The sequence below is a fragment of the Girardinichthys multiradiatus genome, chromosome 3, assembly GCF_021462225.1.
Source record: "Girardinichthys multiradiatus isolate DD_20200921_A chromosome 3, DD_fGirMul_XY1, whole genome shotgun sequence".
Lineage (NCBI taxonomy): Eukaryota > Metazoa > Chordata > Actinopteri > Cyprinodontiformes > Goodeidae > Girardinichthys > Girardinichthys multiradiatus.
In genome coordinates this window covers 41,896,393-41,917,792 of record NC_061796.1, presented here as the reverse complement: position 1 = coordinate 41,917,792, position 21,400 = coordinate 41,896,393, and the positions used below count along the sequence as shown (strand labels likewise).

General features: G+C 41.3%; 1 protein-coding gene across 12 annotated transcripts in view; it reads left to right on the top strand.

The window, feature by feature from the left end:
• Positions 1 to 21,400, top strand: part of sema6e (sema domain, transmembrane domain (TM), and cytoplasmic domain, (semaphorin) 6E) — a 260,656-nt gene that overhangs the window by 229,560 nt on the left and 9,696 nt on the right. For 11 of the 12 annotated variants that reach the window (XM_047360694.1, XM_047360697.1, XM_047360693.1 and 8 more), the window contains one exon: positions 12,700 to 16,906. The exons of the other annotated variant lie outside the window; for it this stretch is intronic. In XM_047360694.1, coding sequence (XP_047216650.1) covers positions 12,700 to 14,018 — 1,319 coding nt within the window. In that variant the 3' untranslated portion in view covers positions 14,019 to 16,906. Of the gene's footprint in view, positions 1 to 12,699; positions 16,907 to 21,400 lie in introns of those variants that run through there. 12 annotated transcript variants of the gene reach the window in all.

The window sequence follows — 21,400 nt, the reverse complement described above, 5'->3', positions numbered from 1 at the left end:
TTGTACCTACTTGTAAAATAAATAAAAGAAATTGAAAAATGATGCTGCTGAAATAAGAGCAATTTATTTTGAGACTTTTTGTGCATAAATTCTAGGTGTGCCATCATATTTGTTTGTGCCTTTTTATGTCCCAGCTACTAAATCAAACCATGCACATTTATCATTATTTTGATATTTGGCTAAAATAAATGATTCCCTCTCATTAGGTGAAACACAAAATTATTTCAAAGCTAATGCTTGAAAATCCTCAGTCCACATTTTTCAGCTTTTCATTTTATTAGTCCCTTTAAGATTAGCTTCTACTTCTCAAACTGCACACGGTGTAAAATTGAATGTTAAAATATTTATTACAGTTTTAAATCTTAGCAGCTCTGGCTACATATTCTGAACATGTTCATTATGGCAGTTAAATAGGTTTCAAGTCAATTTCACTAAACTGATCCATCCACACTGACCCACTGGCTATCTCTTATACATGATTTATCACAAGCCAGCCATGATTTGCAGACATACATCTTATTTCTTCCTATACATCTCTGCTAATTTGAGCTAACCAAATTATCATCTTTATTGTTATGGTGCCTATTAAAAGTTATGCAGCACTGGAGCATTTTCCATTCATGCATCTCCTCAGCAGTTTACACCTAATGAGTGACATCTGCAAAATAACAACTCACCATATGCAGGAAAAACTAACCTAAAAGGGATTGCACATACCAAGCCCTTCATTTTCTATAGTTTCCCTTAAATAGTTTTTTATGTCTTGTCAGCTATTAATAGCCAGGTCTGGGTGTGACAGAAGTCTGCAGGGCCCACAGTGATCAAGTCCACCTCTGCAGAAGTCCCGGCCCTTCGCTCTGACCCCTTTACTCTTCAGTCAGTCTCACTGACCTCTGGGGAGAGTCACTCCCACTTCATCTGCCTGTTTTCCTTTTCTTTCTTCTTTTTTCTGTTTTTAGTTGGACTAACCCTTTCAAGTATACCTGCCTCCTTTGTTGAATTGACTTTCACTAAACCTCCGTGTCATGTTTTTTATAATTTGCCTCACTAAGTTTACAGCCGGTGGTGGAAACTGTGCAGGTAATACCTGCAAGTTTCTCCATCCCTTAAAGCAGCAGTTCATTCTGAAGCAGACTGAATGGGAAAATTGTCACTTTTTTTCTTTAAAGCATAATACTTTTCTAATTTTTGCAATATATTTTTTGGCACTCAAGTTTAAGGAGAGTGGCTTTTTGCATGAACTGCCTCTTTAAGTTCGTTGGTGCAGCCACAGTTTTTCCAGTGCCACTTTTTGCTCTTTAGACACATAATTATAGCCAAAGTTGCACTGGAAGCAGTTTGTTTTACCAACCACTGAATGGCTAAATAAACAGTCTATCCCTTTGTTTCTGGTTTCAGCTGCATGTAATAATAGCATTAAAGGACTTTGCATGTGCTTCCGGCAGTTTATTTTCTTAAAAATGAAAATGAAAGTGTTACTGTACATTACCAAAGTGCAGTGGTGAACACAATCAAAAAAACTCAAGAATCAGCCTAATGAAATGTTTTTGTTGTGGCATTGAATACTTGATATTTCAAAGATTGAATGAATAAAACTTAAACAGTTTGAGATTTTAGCAAATGTGACGTTTTGGGGAGTAACCAGGACAACCAGAACATGCTGGACACTGCTTCATAAAGAGTGATGTTTCTCCTTAAAGAACAGATGCAATGCCTTGTAAAAAATACTTGTACTCCTTGTTTTTTAAACATTACAACCACAAACTTTCATGTATTTCATCAGTATTTTATGTGATCCGTGAGCCTCCACAGATACAGCTGATCAAATATGGTAAAACCAACAACAGATATCAGGACTTGAGTTTAGTTAAGAACATATCCAAAATCAATGATCGAAAATGTTATGTTCAGGATGATGTTAGTTTTTTCCATCACACATAGTGTTTGAATGAAGGCCAAAAAGATCAGTTTTGGTATCAGCTGGCAAAATCACCCTCTTCTGCATGTTTGCTGTGTTGCCTACATGGCCAGAACTTAAACTGGGTTTTCTGTAACTTTCAGTCAAAAGATTTCTTTTTCCGTAGCTGCAAGTTTGTGGGACGGAAAACTAGTGATTGTCATGTCAACAGATTATCCAACCTGAGCTGTGGATCTCTGCAGCCTCCCAAGAGTCTGCATGGGCCTCTTCAGTGTTTTTATAATAAATGTCCCCCTTACCCAGCCTGTCACTTTAGGTGGACGGTGATCTGTTGGTAGATATGATACTTCGCTTTAACCTTTTCCACAACTTCATCTCTGTTCTCCCTGATGTCTTCCTTGGTGTTCCTGGTGCTGTTTATTCACTAATGTTCCCTAACAAAACTCTGAGGTCTTCACAGAGCACCTGTGACTCCTGAAGTCGATTGGTTGCGCTGGATTTTATGTAAGGGTTTCAGGAAAAAACAAATGGTCTAAAAAAGAAGTGTGCCACACTTTTCAGATTTGTATTTGTAAAAAAACTGGAAAACTATGCTCTTTTCCTTCCACTTTGCAAGTGTGCACTAACTTAAAATAATAAAATACATTGAGGTCTGGGGTTGCAGAGTTACAAAATATGAAAAAGTTGGAGTATGAATTCCTTTGCAAGGCACTGCATAAATGCAGAAACACTTTATTTACTATGGATCAGATTGTCAAACACTTTAGCATGGCTAATTTACCAGGGTTTAATCAGTGCTGTAATTAAATATTTACTGTTTATGCATCAGCACACCTGGAATTAAATAAAGTGCTCATTACAACTATTTTTCAATTGCAATGGATGCATTCGATTTTACCGTATCACCCTAACTGGCATTCTTAGTTTTTAAAACTGCATCCAAATTGCTGAGCACTGAGGTGGAATATTATGCAAATTCCTAATAACAAGTGTACATGATTGAATTTACTCAGTCAACAGCCAGATTGCTGCACATGTGCAGTCTATACACTCTGAGTAAGAGTGTTGCCACACTGACACACAGCTCACCTCTGCTGTTTCTCTTTGCATAGACATGAGTTTGTTAAAACAGTTGCTTTGCCATTGTTGGGAGGTTGAGCAGAGTTGCTCTTCTTTATCTGGATTTAGAATAGAAAACAGGTTTATTTGTTACCAACTTCAACTTCAGGGTCTCCTTCAGCAATTAAATAGCTTTTTCCGGGTGTAGGACAAATAAATCTTCAGCATTAGCAGGCAGAGCAGAAATAACACTTGCATGTGAAGCCTGGGGTTATTTTGTGTCTTCGGCTACTCGTTGGGATGGAGTACCCATTAATAGAACCATCACTTCTCTTGTAAGCTTGCAGAAGCAGAATCTAATTAGGGTTGATTTTGGAACACCCTCACTTTAGTTGTAAAAATAGAACACAAATTGCTCTCCAGGTTTCACATTATTTTAACACACTCCTTGCCCAGAGAAAAGACAGAAACAATATAAGAGTTTTGTGTGAACCTAATGTTTTTATTTTTCTGAGAATCTTTACTTTCTTTAACTTTCGGAACTAAACAATATTTTAAATTCAAGTTTGATGGACTGGTGAAGCTTTATTGTCCTTCAAAGTGCAAAAATGTTTAAACTATTAAGCGAGTATAACACTTGCTGTAATTGGTGTCACAGATAAAAAAAAGCTTCTGGCTGCTGTATTGTTAATGAATTAAATTAGGGAGCTTGCAAGGACAGCAGTCAATTATTTTATCAAACATTCTGAAGACATTTTTGTATTTTCATTCGTACTTTGTTTGCAGATGTCCGCTGTGAAAACCTTGCCTCTTTACAAACCCTACCCCACTGCCACTTTTTAACTGTCTGGATGCAGCCACAACGCGCTTGTCCTCCTACGGTGTTCTGGAAAGTTTTTTTTTTTTTCTGATAGCATATCACAGTTGCTGCAGAGCACCAGGGTTCAAACCCCAGCTGAGTGACTGTCTTGTCATTCACCTCATGAAGTCTGCCTGCTTCACACGCTGCCTCAGCCCTTAACCTCTTCTGCTTTTAAATCTGCTCCTTGCCCTCTTTTGTTCTCTGTTCTTCAGGTTGTCATCTTAAGTCTTTTTTTCATTAGTTTTGCTTCTGCTCCTCTGTTTCTTGGCTCTTTGAGTCAGCTCACATTCACACTTCTCTTCAACCAAGGTTGAATTTCATCTCTTGCTTCTGGCAGTCTCTTTCATACCTCCCCTGCTTTGCTTCAACTCATGCAGCCCATCTGTTTTTTTACCTTTTGGCAAACTTGGATATTGCTATTTTAAACCTTCACTGAGCTAAGACCATGTTGAGTTGACACTTAAATATGTCATAATGATAGAGTGGATTATTGACTCACAAGCTGTATAAACAGAGATTGAACATTGTGAAATTAGTGTAAGAAAGGGCATTGAATACGGCCTCTAGAGGAACTGATAATATAAACCAATAAACAGTTTTAGAAAATTACACACAGTTCCAGAACCTTTTATTGCACCAACCTTTATTTTGAGTACATTTATTCAGTGGGGAAGCATACTATCTAAGAAAATAATATTTTTTTAATATGATTAGAACCAATATTGATCTTTCCACAACATATAGTGAGCACTAAGAGAAGTAGAAAAAAACTCCAAATCTACTCTATTCAATTTAATTCAGTTTATTTATATAGCACCAATTCACAACACGTTGTGTCAAGGCACTTCACAAAAATCAGGTTCATACATTCCAATTAATCCTAATCATTGAACAGTGCAGTCAGATTCAGTTATTTATTCAGATTGGAAAAAACTTTTTTCTATCTAAGAAAACCCAGCAGATTGCATCCAGTCAGTGAGTTGCAGCATTCACTCCTCCTGGATGAGCATGTAGAGACAGTGGACAGTCACTGGCGTTGACTTTGCAGCAAACCCTCATACTGAGCATGCATGTAGCAACAGCGGAGAGGAAAAACTCCCTTTTAACAAGAAGAAACCTCCAGCAGAACCAGGCTCAGTGTGAGCAGCCATCTGCCACGAGGGGGTTTGAGAGAACAGAGCAGAGACACAAAGAGAACAAAGAAGCACTGATCCAGAAGTACTTTCTATGGGAAGGAAAAGTAAATGTAATGGATGTAGCTCCTTTAGTCGTTTCACCTAGAAAGAAAGAACAAATAAACTCTGAGCCAGTTTTCAAGGTTAGAGTCTGAAAGAGAGCACATATAATTAGTTACAGTAAAATCTCAGTCAATTTCCATGTCTAGGAGAAAGAAAGGGTTAAACACTAAAAGACAAGTCTATGTGGATCATCGGTAGAGGGTGAGCATTAAGTTGTTGCCAGCAGAAGCTTGGACGATGCCCCTCTCCAGATAGGTGTCACAGGTAGACACAGAGTCAGGCTAGGTGTAGCTTCTAGGAAGAGAAAAGAGAACATAAAGTTAAAAGCTGAAATAACAGCAAATTAAAGCTGCAAGCAGCCTTGAAGGCCCTCGCACCTCAGCGCAACTCGGCCTGTGTGGCAACCGCGGGAGCCTGGCATCGCCGCCTATGCATGAGCAATGAGGCTGCCATTCAATTCCACACATCGCCACTAGGAGGGACTGTGAGCGACATGTCATATTATCTTAGGACATGCAGAGTTGTCATCTGGTGAGAAGCATTTAAAATTTGGGGAAAATCCGACATTCCAGATGGAAGCTGCACTCACTTGTTAATCAGTGGGTAGGGCTGAAATTATTTCATGAACTGACTGTGGCAACATGTTCAGCACTGATCCCTAATGATATATACTAAATTTCAAGTGGATCCGATGATGTATGAGGGAGAAATAGGCCTCTAAGTGTCCTAAGGAGCGCTATTGATCCAAATTTCAATGTAATCCAATAGAGGTGTTTGGAGGCTGACAGATATCAACCCTATTTATTTTGGAGTGAATCGGACCATGCATGTGTAATTTAGAGCCAAACGTATGGACGTGGCATGACATCAGAATTTGCCACAGCATCATTTCCACACCCTCCAGCTAAAGCAGTCATTACTGGCGACTGTCTAAGACCATCATGTTATCTGTTACTTGGGACAGTTTCACATTGATTAGGTGAAGAACATCGAACATTGACTCTCTAAAGGAAAACGTGACACTTCCTGTTGTCAGGGGGCGGGGCTTCGATGATGTCGGCATCTGACCAGTGAATATTGTTCAGGCCTAGAGGCAGATCAATCCCAGAAGGTTTCATGTGTCTGTGACTTTACTTGTAGGAGCTATATAAATTTAGTCTTTTATGGCAAGAAGTCATATTTAGAGGCGTGGCCACGCCCACATACTTTCATGTATCAAAAAGCTTTTGATAAGTTTTGATCCCCAATGCCTGAAGAGTAAACTGAGTGATTTTCACATCTGTAAGTCAAATGCTGTGGAGTTCGCTCAGATATGCGGGCTAGAAAGGGCCAAAACAGGGTCAAAATGGTATCTTCAATCCAAAATGGCTGACTTCCTGTGGGGTTTGGACCAATGCTCCAAGAGACTTTTTTGTATGTCCTGTGAAGATACATATGTGTAGTGAATTTCAGATTCCTCAGTAAAAACACGGCTTGGGGCTGATTTTTTAAAGTATTCTAGGGGGCGCTGTGGACAAATTAGGCCACGCCCACCGAATATGTCATCAGATCTGTGTTGGGGACTGGACAAGGATCAATCACATTGAATTTGGTGCAGATCAGATGATCTATGTGGAAATTAGAGCCAAACGTATGGCCATGGCATGTCTGACTTCGCCGCGCCGCCACGGCCACGCCCTTTTATGAAAAGTCACTGTGCCTCAAACGCAGTTAGACCCACTAGTTATCTGTCTTCTGACACAGTTTCAAGTTGATTGGGGCAAGAGGGTCAGAAAGGTACTTTTCCAAGTGAAAAAAGTGACTTCCTGTTCTCCAGGGGCGTGGCTTTGATGATTCAATTCAATTCAGTTTTATTTATATGGCGCCAATTCCCAACACATTGGGAAGGCACTTCACAACAGTCAGGTACATACACTCCAAGTAATCCTAACAATTGAACAGTGCAGTCGGAGTTAGCTTTTTATTCAAATTGGATAAAAAGTTTTTCTATCTAAGGAAACCCAGCAGATTGCATCCAGTCAGTGACTTGCAGCATTTACTCCTCCCGGATGAGCATGTAGAGACAGTGGACAGTCACTGGCATTGACTTTGCAGCAATCCCTCATACTGAGCATGCATGTAGCGACAGCGGAGAGGAAAAACTCCCTTTTAACAGGAAGAAACCTCCAGCAGAACCAGGCTCAGTGTGAGCGGCCATCTGCCGCGACCGACTGGGGGTTTGAGAGAACAGAGCAGAGACACAAAGAGAACAAAGAAGCACTGATCCAGGAGTCCTTTCTATGGGAAGGACAAGTAAATGTTAATGGGTGTAGCTCCTTTAGTCGTTTCACCTAGAAAGAAAGAACAGATAAACTCTGAGCCAGTTTTCCAGGTTAGAGTCTGAAAGAGAGCACATATAATTAGTTACAGTAAAAGCTCAGTCAATTTCCATGTCTAGGAGAGAGAAAGGGTTAAACACTAAAAGATAGGGCTATGTGGATCATCTGTAGAGGGTGAGCATTAAGTTGTTGCCAGCAGAAGCTCGGACGATTCCCCTCTCCAGAAATGTGTCACAGGCAGACACAGAGTAAGGCCAGATGTAGCTTCTAGGAAGAGAAAAGAGAGAACAAGGTTAGAAGCTGAAATAACAGCAAATAATGCAGAATTGGAGAGTAGTGTGAGAATGTAGCGAAGAGGGTGAAAGTGGTCATTATATCCTTCAGCAGCCTAAGCCTATAGCAGCATAACTACACAGATAGTTTCAGTTCAGATTATTTAGTTAAACGGCGCTTATTTATAACAATGTTGTCTCAAGGCACCTCACAAAGGGTCCCACTGATAGTCATTGTTATACTAAAAACTACAATGATTGGGATACCTCCCTCTGTCAGACAGAAATATGATGTCAGCATATGACACCATAGGGTCGTCGGGATCCTGATGGTCCTCCTTCATGCCAACTTTGGTGTGATTTAGCATTTTTTTGGGAAAGTTATTGCATTTTTTCAGTTTTGGCACGAACGCCAAGTTCGTGTCCCGGCCACGCCCCCTAAACATGGCCAAAAACTCACGATTTTGATAAGTTTTAATCCCCCATGCCTTAACTGCATATTGACCAAATATGAAGCCGATAGCTTAAAATCCCTAGGAGGAGTTCATTAAAGTTCGAGGTGAGTAAAAGTGAAAAATGGGCAAAAAGCGGCCTTTAATCCAAAATGGGCGACTTCCTGTGCGTTTTAGGGCATACCCCCAAGAGACTTTTTTTCTTGGTTTGAGGAGCTCTAGCATTGTGCCGAATTGCAGATCTCTACGACTTACAGTTCGGCCTATCTCACGTTTGTGGGCATGGCTAAGTGGTTTGGCCACGCCCACAAATAGAACATTATGGTCGACTGTATCAAATGCAGCACTGAGATCTAACAGAACCAGTACAGACACAAGTCCATTATCTGAGGCTAGGAGAATATCTATCTGAGGCTAGGAGAATAATTAGTGACTTTCAGCAGAACTGATTCAGTGCTATGATGAGCCCTGATACCTGACTGAAACTCTCAAACAGATCATTACTGTCTAAATGCTCACACATCTGATTAGCAACTATTTTCTCAAGAATTTTAGAATCTAAATGAATTTTTAGAATCTAATTTAAATCTAACCATTAAGAGATGTGTGGCCGAATCAACACAGACAGCAGAGGTACCAATAACTGTGCCTGTGATTTTGTTAACAGCAGTCACTTCCTGGCATGTATTTTTTTCCACTGAATAAATGCACTCGATTTAAAGGTTGGACTTTTTGTAAAACTTTCGGCATACAAACCAATGACTGCAATAAAAATTAATTTATTTTAAGCTTTATTGAAAATCTTTACACATTTATTGGCAGCTGGGTGCCATTAAAAGTGCCCAAGCTGTATGTGTACTGGTGTAAAAACACAGTAGGTGATGCAAAGAATGCTGTGTTAGTTGGTAAGCGTAGCTAGTACCATTGCTCCACCTAGCTGCTTGCCTGACTATCAGGGTATTAATTTCACTGTGGATGGTGGCGCCTTATGTCCCACATAACCAGTGATTGAGTCATCTAGCCTGCTTATGAAATGTGTTGTGACAGGCTGTTCATAGGCTGGAGTTTTCTTTACCTCAGCTGTGCGTTTCACCCCCCTGTTGTGCCACTTGAGTCATACCCTTCAAGCAGCTACAGTTTAAGGAGGTGATGTTGAGGTCCAGAAGGAGCAGATGACTCACAGGTACCAGGGAGACGTTGGGGTGACTAAAGCCAGGCCGCACACTGAGATGAGAGTAGGCTTCACCTCTTCGTGTTGTCAGCACCACGGTTGGGACATCGATCAGTTAGATCTAAAATCATGGAATCGCAGAGATGCTTTAGAGATGATTGGCAGCTACTGTAATGTGCAAGATTAAAAGTAGATGTATTAACATGCTTATCATCAGCATCTCTCTTAATAGCCCTTCACTCCTTCGAGTAAAGTTATGATGTAGGACTTCTTAGAGCGGAAATGAGTTTAGGCAGTCATAAGAATGCATGACCTAAAAACCCAAAACTTTTAACCACAGTTTCTGTTTGAATCATTCATTAAATTGAATTTTTTATGTATGGCAACATCTGGGTTGGAAAGATGGTGGGAAAGCACCTGATGATTACATTTCCATCACATTGTTAGACCATATCATCTGCCAAATGAAAGCACTCTTGCCTTTCCGTATTGATTCTTTCCATGGTGTCAGGTGCTGTTTAAGGCTGTTTAAGTCGGATTATCCAGACGTTTCCTTTTTGGCATCACAGATGCATGCAAATGTTTGAGAACTGTCAAACAATTTCACCGGGTGAATTCTTAGATGTGTACATTAAAAAATGATATCCAAAGAGCTTTATGTTGTGAACGATTCTGCATCATAAGTGCTTTTGTATTACATCTGTTTTGTTTGAGCAATACAATTTAAGGAATTATCATGCAAAAAGTATAAACATCTTATACGATTTGGGTTATTTTATCAGTTCATGCAGGTGCGTAAGGTTTCACTCTTTCATAGTTTTGTAGTTTTATCATTTTGTATCTGACATTTTTGGGTGTAAATTGGAGGAAGATTTGTACTGCTCTTTTTTCAATTCCTACTCATCAGGAAGACGTTTTATATCTGCTTTGACAACTGACGATTTCAAGCCATTTTATATAATCTACCTATAGGCTACTGCTGTTATCTGACTCCAGTGACTAAGCAGGAAGTTGAGTACAGTTGCTTTGTCTTGATCAGGGATCATAAACAGTCATATTTCATAACAGTCATCAGGCTCACACAGGCACCAAAAGCAATGGGAATACAAACGGGTGTAAGTCAAAGTGAAATTCAAATATAGTTGAGATTTGAGCATTCGTTTGACAGCTGACCCAAATACTTAAAAAAAAGACAAATATGCCAAGGTTTGAGTACATGGGTGTAAAATCTGTTTGTTTATGACAATGAATTACAAGTAGATGAAATTTAGAATAATTTTTTTGTTTCGCAGAAACCGTAAGCTCAAACTAAAACAAAACCACACAAAAGGGAACTGAAACCTCTGTACTACTTCTGACGCTCACCAGGAGTCTGCTGTATAGATGCATTTACACAAATTTGACCTTTATGTGTTGTCGATCAGAGGAAATCTCATCTTTCATCTTCATTAAAAAAATCAAACAAGTATTAGGAAGAGGCTAGCTTAAAACATTTTGTAGAAAAAGGATTGTGGAGTTTTTATAAACCAACATTTTAGCAACTGTAAAACATTAATGTTAAACAGCAATGCTTTAGAGTTGTAATGCAGCCATTGGCACTGGACCAGCCCCTTTTAAGAAGAAAGAGCTAATAAAAAACACTCTTGTACATGTTCTGTATGCAGATGTCACACTTCCAGGAAATGAATGGAAAAAAAATGTGAAAAACATAAAATAATCTGTCAAGCTAACTATAGGGAATTTCTCTAGAAATAGAGAAGGGAGGGTTTTTACAATGATCCACAGTGTATCGAAACCCTAATATTATTAGAAAAAAATGGATAATTATAAAAGAGAACAATGGTAGAAAGATTCACAGAACTCAAAAGGGTGGTTAAAAGACTCTTTGCAGGCTGCATAGAAAGGTGTTTGGATGCTGTGATCCTTGCTACAGGGGTGGTTGTGACTATTGCCAATGCAAAACCACAAACATTTGTTCTGGACTTTTTGCTTTGAGAATTTAAAAGATTTAAAGTGAAAATATACAAGTATATGCAAGCTCCTGATCTAATGTAATTTATTTTAGGCATGTAGGAGCTCTGTTCTCACATATCAGGTCATCAGTGGCGGTAATTTTGAACAAGTGTGTTCAAAATTTTTCATCCTTTTAAACAACATTTATAGGTCAGTGCTGTCGGCTTAAACAATTAAATGAATCTGGATTTGTTTGTTGCCTGCAAAGCAGGCTAAGAAAATTTATATATTAAATATCATTTGGAAAAAAGCTAATTTGCTTTTCATTGGCACACTAACCCAACCAATTTGCAAAATAATGATAGGCAATCAAATGTCTGGTTATGATGCATTAATTATACTACTGTTTAAAATTAAATGATTTTCTAATGTTTTGTGTGTTCAAAGGAAATTTCTAAAAAGGAATAATCTTGTTTAAAACATTGACATAATAGAAAGTTTGTCTGATTTTAACAAAAAGATTTAAGTCAAATGCAGACCAAATTATTGAACCTAGTCTTAGTTACCCACCTCATCATTATTTTAAACATCTCATAAGGTATAATTAGATTTAATTGTTTTCTGTTTTCATCAGCAAAGCTTTCATTAACTGATGAAATTTCTTGTTCGCAACACCTGCATTCCCCCCCACCTCAGTGCATCTCTGCCAGACTCATGCTGCAGACTAATCAGTTTCACAGAAACTGTCATTAAGGGTGGAAAGGAGGGCCTGACACCACAGATGGCAGCAGCCTTTTGCAAATGAGCTCTGATAATGAGAGGTGGCAGGTTTCACTCTTCTCAATCATCTCTGGCTTTCACGCCATTAGGCAAGCACAGCACGAGGGTCACAGCAGCCCAACACGTTATCTCAATAGCCTTGAGTTTTTAGTGCATTGCTGCACCTAACCCCCCATGACATCATTTTTAAAAAAGTATGACAACCTTATTTGAGTCCATGTTGGCAAAGTCACCACACTCTGTGAACTATTGGGCGCACCTGTTATTTTTGGCTCTTTCATCATAACCAGGTGCTCTCGGTCCTGATCCTCGCATTGGAAATCAGTCTGTGAAAATGGCATCAGGTCCCTGTTGCTGAGCTTTCATCAATATTTAAAGCTCTAACTCATCGCAGAGCTGATTTCTCACTGACTGAGAAGCTCGTGGGCTCTACCAGTCTGAAAGGGAAGCAATGATCCTAGAAAAGCAAGCAGTATTGATCTGTTAACAGTTGAAGGAGAAGAGGCCAGGAGCCAAGTTCTAACACCTGTCCCATGCTGTTTCTCACATACAGAAGCCCTGTATGTTAACACAACCTGTCTCTCCCAGCTGCTGCTTTACTAGTTATTTTTATTTGATCTCAATCAGAAAATCTCTAACTAAAGTATCCTTTTCTCCATTGTTTCTCATTTTAAAGGTGTGAGACGACCCCCAGAGCTGGACAGAACCAATCACAGCGTCCATTACACCCTTCTGATTGCATGTGTTTTGGTGGCCTTTGTCCTTGGAGCCTTTGTCTCTGGGTTCCTAGTCTCGTGCTACTGTAACCATACAGGTCACAAGACAAAAAAGTTATCAAAAGATCCAGAAGCCCAGATTCCACATGCTCTGTCTCTCCGGAGTCTGGCAAAGCTCAACGGTCTCCTGGATAGCCAGAGTAAAGAAGACAAGATGGAGGTGTCATCTCCAAAGATCTACAACTCTTTATTTACCAATGGTAAGGAGCATCACCCAACAAGGAGATTTGGCCATCATGGAATGACAATGGGAGACCTGGTTCATCCTCATCATCATCACCTCCATCCTTCCTCAGAACTATCGGGCTTACCTACACCAGACTCAACTCCAGAACTGCCCATAAAGAGCATGAAAGCCTTTAAAAACCAGTGGGAAAAAAATCAGAACTGCAACAATGCTAAGGAACCGAAGTCTCATAACATCAGCTCCAGGCCGAGTTCGGCCCTGCTTCCCCAGCAGGTCTTCCCCTACTCCCATGGCCTGTCCAACGGACAGCCAATAGTTGGTCACCTGCATCCAGAGGAACGCAAAATCCACAATGTTGAGCGTGTTTTAGCTCAGCCTTACCCCAGCTACCCGCAGAAGGTGATGGAAGTTACATCGCTGGATGAGCTCCTAAAACACATCCACGATCCAAACGGCAGCAAGACATCACAGTTAATGAGCCCATCAGGTCTGATGGCTGCCGGAGGCGTAGGACAGCTTGTCTTTGCCAACCGAATTCAACCTCAGATTCCTGAGACAGAATCCGCCCCCTACTACAGCTCATCAACTCTACCCCGGGACAGTCTCACCCGTCGCATGGATGTTCCTCCCGACATCCCCTCACACCATCAGTCCACCTTGGAGAGAAGGCATTCTTCCCAACGGCACTCGCTGATTTCTGCAGCTACCAAAATGCCCAGTGCAGGTGCAGTAGGCGGGGGAGGAATGATTCCCCGTCAGCACAGCTTTAGCCAACGAAGTGTTGGACCTCACCAGCCGCCGCCACTTTTGGCACGAATGAACTCTACAGGCAGCGCCTGCGAGGTTCACTATCCTCTAATCCCAAATGGGTACCTTGCACGTCAGCATAGCTATACTGGTGAACAGCACGAAGTCCAGCACCGAGGCGCAATCGTCCGCCGGTCATCCTCTCTTAAACCGGATGTCCCTCCGAAGCCCCTGTTCATACCTGCCACATCCCCAGTTAACGAACAGGGCAAGTACAACTACTGAGAAGGAAACCTCCTGGACTAAAGGACGTTTCACTCTCTGTATCATCTGTGAGGAACTTCCTTTTGTGGAAATACTCTGGCTTTGAGGTTGCAGACCCTGACCAAACAATACAACAAATTGTGTGGTAGCAAGTCTCACTGTGGACAAAAGCCTCAACCAAACTTATTTCTGCTTTTTTTGTTTTGTTATGTCCAACAAATATATTTGTACCATATTGGTATTGTTCAGCTTCTTGCTTATTACAGAACTGCCGACCTAGGTGACATGATGCCACCTCGTTATATTAGGCTGCCAATGTCCTCAATGTGGATTTGTAATGCAACTCAGCCTTTGGACAAGTTGATGTTGGACAAACTTTGACACATCACTTTGACACATCTTCAAGACTTAAAAGCCGGAGGCTCCTGCAACGCTTCAGTTCATGCTTTTGCTTAACCTTTTTTGATGTAGTGTTTGTATCCAGTCCCCTTCCACCCCATCCTCGAATGTGTTTATATTATGCATGTGTGTGTATATACAGTATATGTGTGTTTATATCCACACTGTATATGTATACATATACATATGCAGTATTTGTAATCTGTGGTGAAAATTCAGCAAATTTCCCTGAAAGTATGTTTGTCTCTGCCTTACTTGTACGCTCTCATGTTTGGGCATACCAAACCTTCTCGCCTATAAATAAATTTAAAACACCAAACCATCCAGAAACAAGTTGGCTAAAGATACCTTGTCCGTGTTGATACAAAGAAAATGCATCTACGAAGCAGCTTCCCCTGACTAACTTTCTTTTCTCGGCTGATGTCATGTCAAAGGCGACAAATTTGGGTCCATTAACATTACTAAGAATGTTTCTTTAAGATTGGTGCTTCAAAAAAAAGGTTCTAACCTCCTCTAAAATGAATATAAACAAGACTATATACTTCTGGACCTAGAGGACATGACAAACATGAAACAGAATGTAACAAGAATGAACAACACAGAATGGACTCAAGTTATTCTAGGTATTACCTTGTGGCTATTGGTTGTAAATAAAGAAATAATTACTAGCCAAATTTTAACTGTATGTGTAAATGTGTGCCTTATTTAATAATAGTGTGTTAACTGGGATTAGGGAAGGTCTAACGCAAGGAGCTCAAATGACTACTATGCTACAGTATATTGTAGGTGTTTGATTTTCTACAGTTGTCACTATTGTTTATCTGAAGAGTTTCATTCCAGAGTGAAAGATCCAGAATATATTCTTGTCAGCTAACCGGTAAAATATAAAAGTATCGATAAAATTTAAGAAATTGTGTTTAATGTTTTGTGTATCTGGAGTAATATTTTTCTTTACTAAGACATATTTTGAAAATTTTCCATTTTTAATTTTACAATATATAGAGAAAAGACAATATTTTTGCAGACTGATTCAGCATTTTGGAATGAAACAGCTTCATTTGTTTTTCTGATTTTCCCCCTAAAAATTGTTAGCCTGGAGGTTTATTTTTGAAGAGTGTTGGGCAAAGATGGCGCACTGTCTAAGACAATGTATTGGGCCATCTTCCCTGTAAGTGCCATTGCTTCAAGTGTTTTTTGTGAGTTTTTTCTTGAGTTTAAAAAAGGTAAAGTCCACAGTTCCTCATACAATTAAACCAAAAATATTAATTTCTGTGGCAGATTTATGTTTAAAGTAATCTTTTAATTTCCCTGACATGTTTCTTGAAGGTAATAAAAATGTTTAGGAGTGGCACAGGCAGAAACTCTGGTCACGAATCTGTGGAGGGAACTAAAGATTATGGTGATCACTAAACACACTAAACACAAATTGTCAAAATACCAGAGGAATCCGCCAAAAAGCTAGTCAACAATTACAAGAATAGTTTGACTGCTGTCAATGAGGATTTTTCTCCACTTTCTGAAATAAATGTTTTTGTCAAATGAAAACATTTTTGAATCTAAATCTGCCAGGGGTATGAATAATTCTGGGCTTATCTAGGGCAACAAAAGCAAACATCACATTTATCTTATTTGGTTACAAATAGTTGAGGTTTTTCTTATGTTCTGTTAAACTTGACTTTTATTTGTAGAACAGCTGTGCTCCAGTTTTCTGTTACTGTTTCTTTTTATCATCAAAATAAGAAAACAGAGGATGATGTCGGTCTTCTACAGTAGGTTTTGATTTTTGTGTCATAAAGTGTCATCTTATACAGCCCATCAAATACAGAGAAGAATCATACACAAGTGCAAGGCCCTGTGATCCAACACGCTGATTGTTACTGGGAAGTGTTTGGAATACATGCAGCCAAAAGTCTTTCTCGTTTTCAAGATTTACATCAGAAATGGTGATGCCCTCTCTGTTTTGGACATATCATCCCTTCGAAACCTGCCACCACTGGGCTTTTCAAAACAATCCCCACACGTGAGGTTTACTGGAACCATGATCAGTTCTGTAAACACTTTAATGTGCCATTTACTGCCTCAAGGATAAATGTTAGTTGACCGAATGAAATTTTCTAGAGGAAATCAACCCTGAGAGGCAGTTTACCATTTGTACCAACTATTCTGTAAAATAAAAATATAGGGCTTATTTGCACATCAGTGCATTAAACATCCTTTCAGACAACACGATAGGAAAATAACAGGAATTGCGGCAGCTACACTGTTGAAGTGGAACTGTATTTTTTAAACCTGCTGGTCATAGGTTGTATGAAAAAGGGGATGTCTCACCTCAAAAAGCTCTGTCAGTATTTGATTTTGTGTAAATACATTATCTCTGGGCAGGATCTCATTTCAGTATTTTGTTTTTCTCTGTTTGATTTCCAGGCTATGCCTCCTGACTTATAAATTTGGTCTCACAGAATACCATTATATGTCTCTTATAATAGAAATAAATAAAATGCAAAATATGATTAATCTCCTCAGTGTGAATTTGTCAGAATAAAGCTTGTAAGATCTCTCTGGATGATGCTTGAGTGAGATTGCGCAGTTACTGCAAATCCATGCAATGGACTCATGTAAATTTAAGGCTGTTAACCATGTTGGACTGAATGTTCAGTGCTTCTATACAGTCTGTCACCAAGTGCTGATATATTGATTAGATGGATTTTAACAAAATTGAGAAAACTTCTCTTCTATGGCACTGCAAGAACTCCACATGCTACTTTAAGTGAACCTTCATCCATGCATACAGAACATCTGCATAGCAATTCAGCATTGTGACAATACAGAGGTGGAAAAACCCATGAATAACCGGTCCAGGTTTCAGGTTTCATGGACACATCTAAAGTGGGCCTCTGTGTCTTAAGCTTAGAGCTAAAGTTGGTGCATCTTTCTAAACCATTCAAATGCAAGGTAGATATGCAATAGTGTTACATGGGTGTTAGGATGAATATGCAGTAATGGATGAGGTCAAGGCACCACTTTTCCAATAATTCGATTTTGAGCAATTTTAAAATACCTTCTAAGTAATTTATAGTTTCAAATGAAGAAGAGGTCCTTTGTCACATTAATATAGTTTTATTTTATGCCAGTTTTATTCTTTTAATATTTGTTGTTTATATGTTCTAAATAAAGATTTAATTCATTCACAACACAGGTCACAAAGCATGTAATTATAAAACTTTAGATAAAACTAAGTTTTGCGATCTTCGTTGTGACTGTGTTATCTCAGTATTTAATGAAGAATTTCACAGTTAGAGACTTACAGCAATGTTTCATGAACAGGCATTAGCAGCTTTGATGGAGATGTACAGAGAGTCAGTACAGGTGCTTCTTGCTTGCACACCTTCTGTGCAGTTACAGCTTCCAGCTATTTGTAGAAGATAGACACATTATATTGTAATTAGCTGGCACATTGTCAGCACATTAAAGCACCATACAGGGAATAACTGCCCGGAAGATCTTCTAGTAGCAACATTTGGCTGTGTAAACAGCTGATATCAATGAACAAATCAGTCAATGTTCAGTTTCAAATGGGTACATTAAATGAATCCATTTTAAAGGATTTATTTATTTGCTTCACTACTATCTTTTCTTTTGGAGACCCAGAAAAACCCTTCAGTGAGCATCAGCTGTACCTGGATGTTTTGGATCATTTATTATGGCAACTGAGGAAAAAAAGAAAAAAATACATAAATAAATTAGGGTTAGGCAGTAACCAGAATATCTGTTAGTTTAATGTTTTCCAATCACAAAATATTTAAAAAATGTGGACCTTACATTAGATATTAAAGTGTGCTCTTTAAATTCTTTTTCAGCCTAATTGGCAACTAATTGTGTAAATCCTAAAGTGCTTTGAGATCATATATGAACTGATCGAATAAACTTAAAACTAATTCAGCTGTTTGCAGATGTATTTTATCAGGAAAATTAAACTCTCAATGTTTTTACAGTAAAATTCCAGTTCACATGCTTACTCAGACTGACTAAGAGTGTCCCTCTAGGCGATAAGAGTCATGGTGTGGTGGCACCCCTGCAGTGAGTAAACAATCGAGATGTTCAGGGTCATGAAAGACGTTAATTTTGCATTGTTAATTTTGCTATGAGGGCTGCAAATGGGGGAATGTTTGCTATGTAGAAAAAATATGAGAACAAAAGTTCACTTAAATGGCAACAAAAGTGGTCTATGAACACAATAGTTGTTTTTCTTTATTTTGGATAATGTGCTAATTATCTGAATTAAATTTGTTTTGGATTAAAATAACTAAAAATAGACAGGTGAGGGCTGCATTAGGGTAAGAAAAGAAATTACAGATTTGTTTAGGAGTGGCCCAGCCAGAGTTCCTGTTAGCGATACTGTTTGATACTCTCACACCAAAATGTTTCTGATCATTAAACAAATGTGAATATTAGACAAACCCCTCCTTGAACTGCCACCTTAACGTGGTGGAGGGGTTTGAGTGCTCAAATGATCCTAGAGGCTATGTTGTCTGGGGCCTAAATGCCCCTGGTAGGGTCTCCCATGGCAAACACGCTCTAGGTGACAGGTCAGACAAAGAGCAGTTCAAGAATCCCTCATGAGGACAAAAATATCGAGGCATGTGACGTCGCCCGGTAGGGCGGAGCCGGGGCCCCACCCTGGGGCGAGAGACGCGAGGCCATCCCCCAGTGGGCCCACCATCTGCAGGGGGAACCGTGAGGGACCGGTGCAAAGACGATTGGGTGGCGGACGAAGGTGGAGACCTCAGCGGCCCGATCCCCGGATGCTTAGGCTGGCTCTAGGGACGTGGAATGTCATCTCGCTGGGGGGGAAGGAGCCTGAGCTTGTGCGGGAGGTCGAGAGATATCGACTAGATATAGTCGGGCTCGCCTCCACGCACAGCGAGGTCTCTGGAACCCATCTCCTTGAGAGGGTTTGAACTCTCTTCTACTCTGGAGTGGCCCACGGGGAGAGGCGGCGTGCTGGTGTGGGTTTGCTTGTCTCCCCCCAGCTCAGCTGTCTCGTGTTGGGGTTTACCCAAGTGGATGAGAGGGTCGTATCCCTGCGCCTTCGGGTTAGGGATAGGTCTCTGACTGTCGTCTCGGCCTACGGGCCGAGCGGTATTGTGGAGTACCCGGCCTTCTTGGTGTCCCTGTCGGGGGTGCTGGATAGTGCCCCTCCCGGGGACTCCATTATTCTGCTGGGGGACTTCAACGCCCACGTAGGAAATGACAGTGACACCTCGAGAGGCGTGATCGGGAGGAATGGCCTCCCCGATCTGAATCCGAGTGGTGTTTTGTTATTGGACTTCTGTGCTAGTCACGGATTGTCCATAATGAACACCATATTCAAACATAAGGGTGTCCATCAGTGCACTTGGCACCAGGACACCCTAGGCAGGAAGTCAATGATCGACTTTGTTGTTGTATCATCAGACCTTCGGCTGCATGTTTTGGACACTCGGGTGAAGAGAGGGGCTGAGCTGTCCACTGATCACCACCTGGTGGTGAGTTGGATCCGCTGGAGGAGGAGAAAGCCGGACAGACTTGGCAGGCCCAAGTGCATAGTGAGGGTCTGCTGGGAACGCCTGGCGGAGCCCTCGGCCAGGGAAGTATTCAACTCCCACCTCTGGGAGAGCTTTGACCAGATCCCGGGGGATGTTGGAGACATACAGTCCGAGTGGACTACCGGTTGGCCTCGAAGCGATTCTGGCAAACCGTCCGGCACCTCAGGAGGGGGAAGCAGTGCTTCGCCAACACTGTTTATAGTGGGGGTGGGAGGCTGCTGACCTCAACTGAGGACATTATCGGGCGGTGGACTTCGAGGATCTCCTCAATCCTGCCATCATGCATTCCGTGGTGGAAACAGAGTCTGGGGACTCGGGGCTGGACTCTTTCATCACCCAGGCTGAAGTCACCAACTTGGTTAAAAAGCTCCGCAGTGGCAAGGCTTCGGGGGTGGATGAGATCCGCCGTGAGTACCTCAAGTCTCTGGATGTTGTTGGGGTGTCATGGTTGACATGCCTCTTCAACATTGCGTGGCGGACGGGGACAGTGCCTCTGGACTGGCAGACTGGGGTGGTGGTCCCCCTTCATAAGAAGAGGGACCGGAAGGTGTGTTCCAACTACAGGGGGATCACACTCCTCAGCCTCCCTGGTAAGGCCTACGCCACGGTATTGGAGAGGAGAGTCCGGCCGATAGTCGAACCTCGGCTTCAGGAGGAGCAGTGTGGTTTTTGTCCCGGCCGTGGAACACTGGACCAGCTCTATACCCTCTACTGGGTGCTCGAGGGTTCATGGGAGTTTGCCCAACCGGTTCACATGTGTTTTGTGGACCTGGAGAAGGCATTCGACTGTGTCCCTTGTGATGCTCTGTGGGGGGTGCTCCAGGAGTATGGAATCGGGGGCCCTTTATTAGGGGCCATCCGGTCCCTGTACGAGCGTAGCAGGAGTTTGATCCGCATTGCCGGCACTAAGCCGGACCTGTTCCTGGTGCATGTTGGACTCCGGCAGGGCTGCCCTCTTTCACCGGTCCTGTTCATAACTTTTATGGACAGGATTTCTAGACGCAGCCAAGGGCCGGAGGGGGTCTGGTTTGAGGACCAGTGGATTTCGTCTCTTCTTTTTGCAGATGACGTGGTCCTGATGGCCCCCTCTAGCCAAGACCTACAGCATGCGCTGTGGCGGTTCGCAGCTAAGTGTGAAGCGGCTGGGATGAAGGTCAGCTCCTCCAAGTCCGAGGCCATGGTACTCGACTGGAAAAGGGTGGCTTGTCCTCTTCAGGTTGGAGGGGAGTTCCTGCCTCAAGTGGAGGAGTTTAAGTATCTCGGGGTCTTGTTCACGAGTGGGGGAAAAATGGAGCGGGAGATCGACAGACGGATCGGTGCGCTGCTGCAGTAATGGGGGCACCGTGCCGGTCCGTTGTGGTGAAGAGAGAGCTGAGCCGAAAAGCGAAGCTCTCAATTTACCGGTCGGTCTACGTTCCT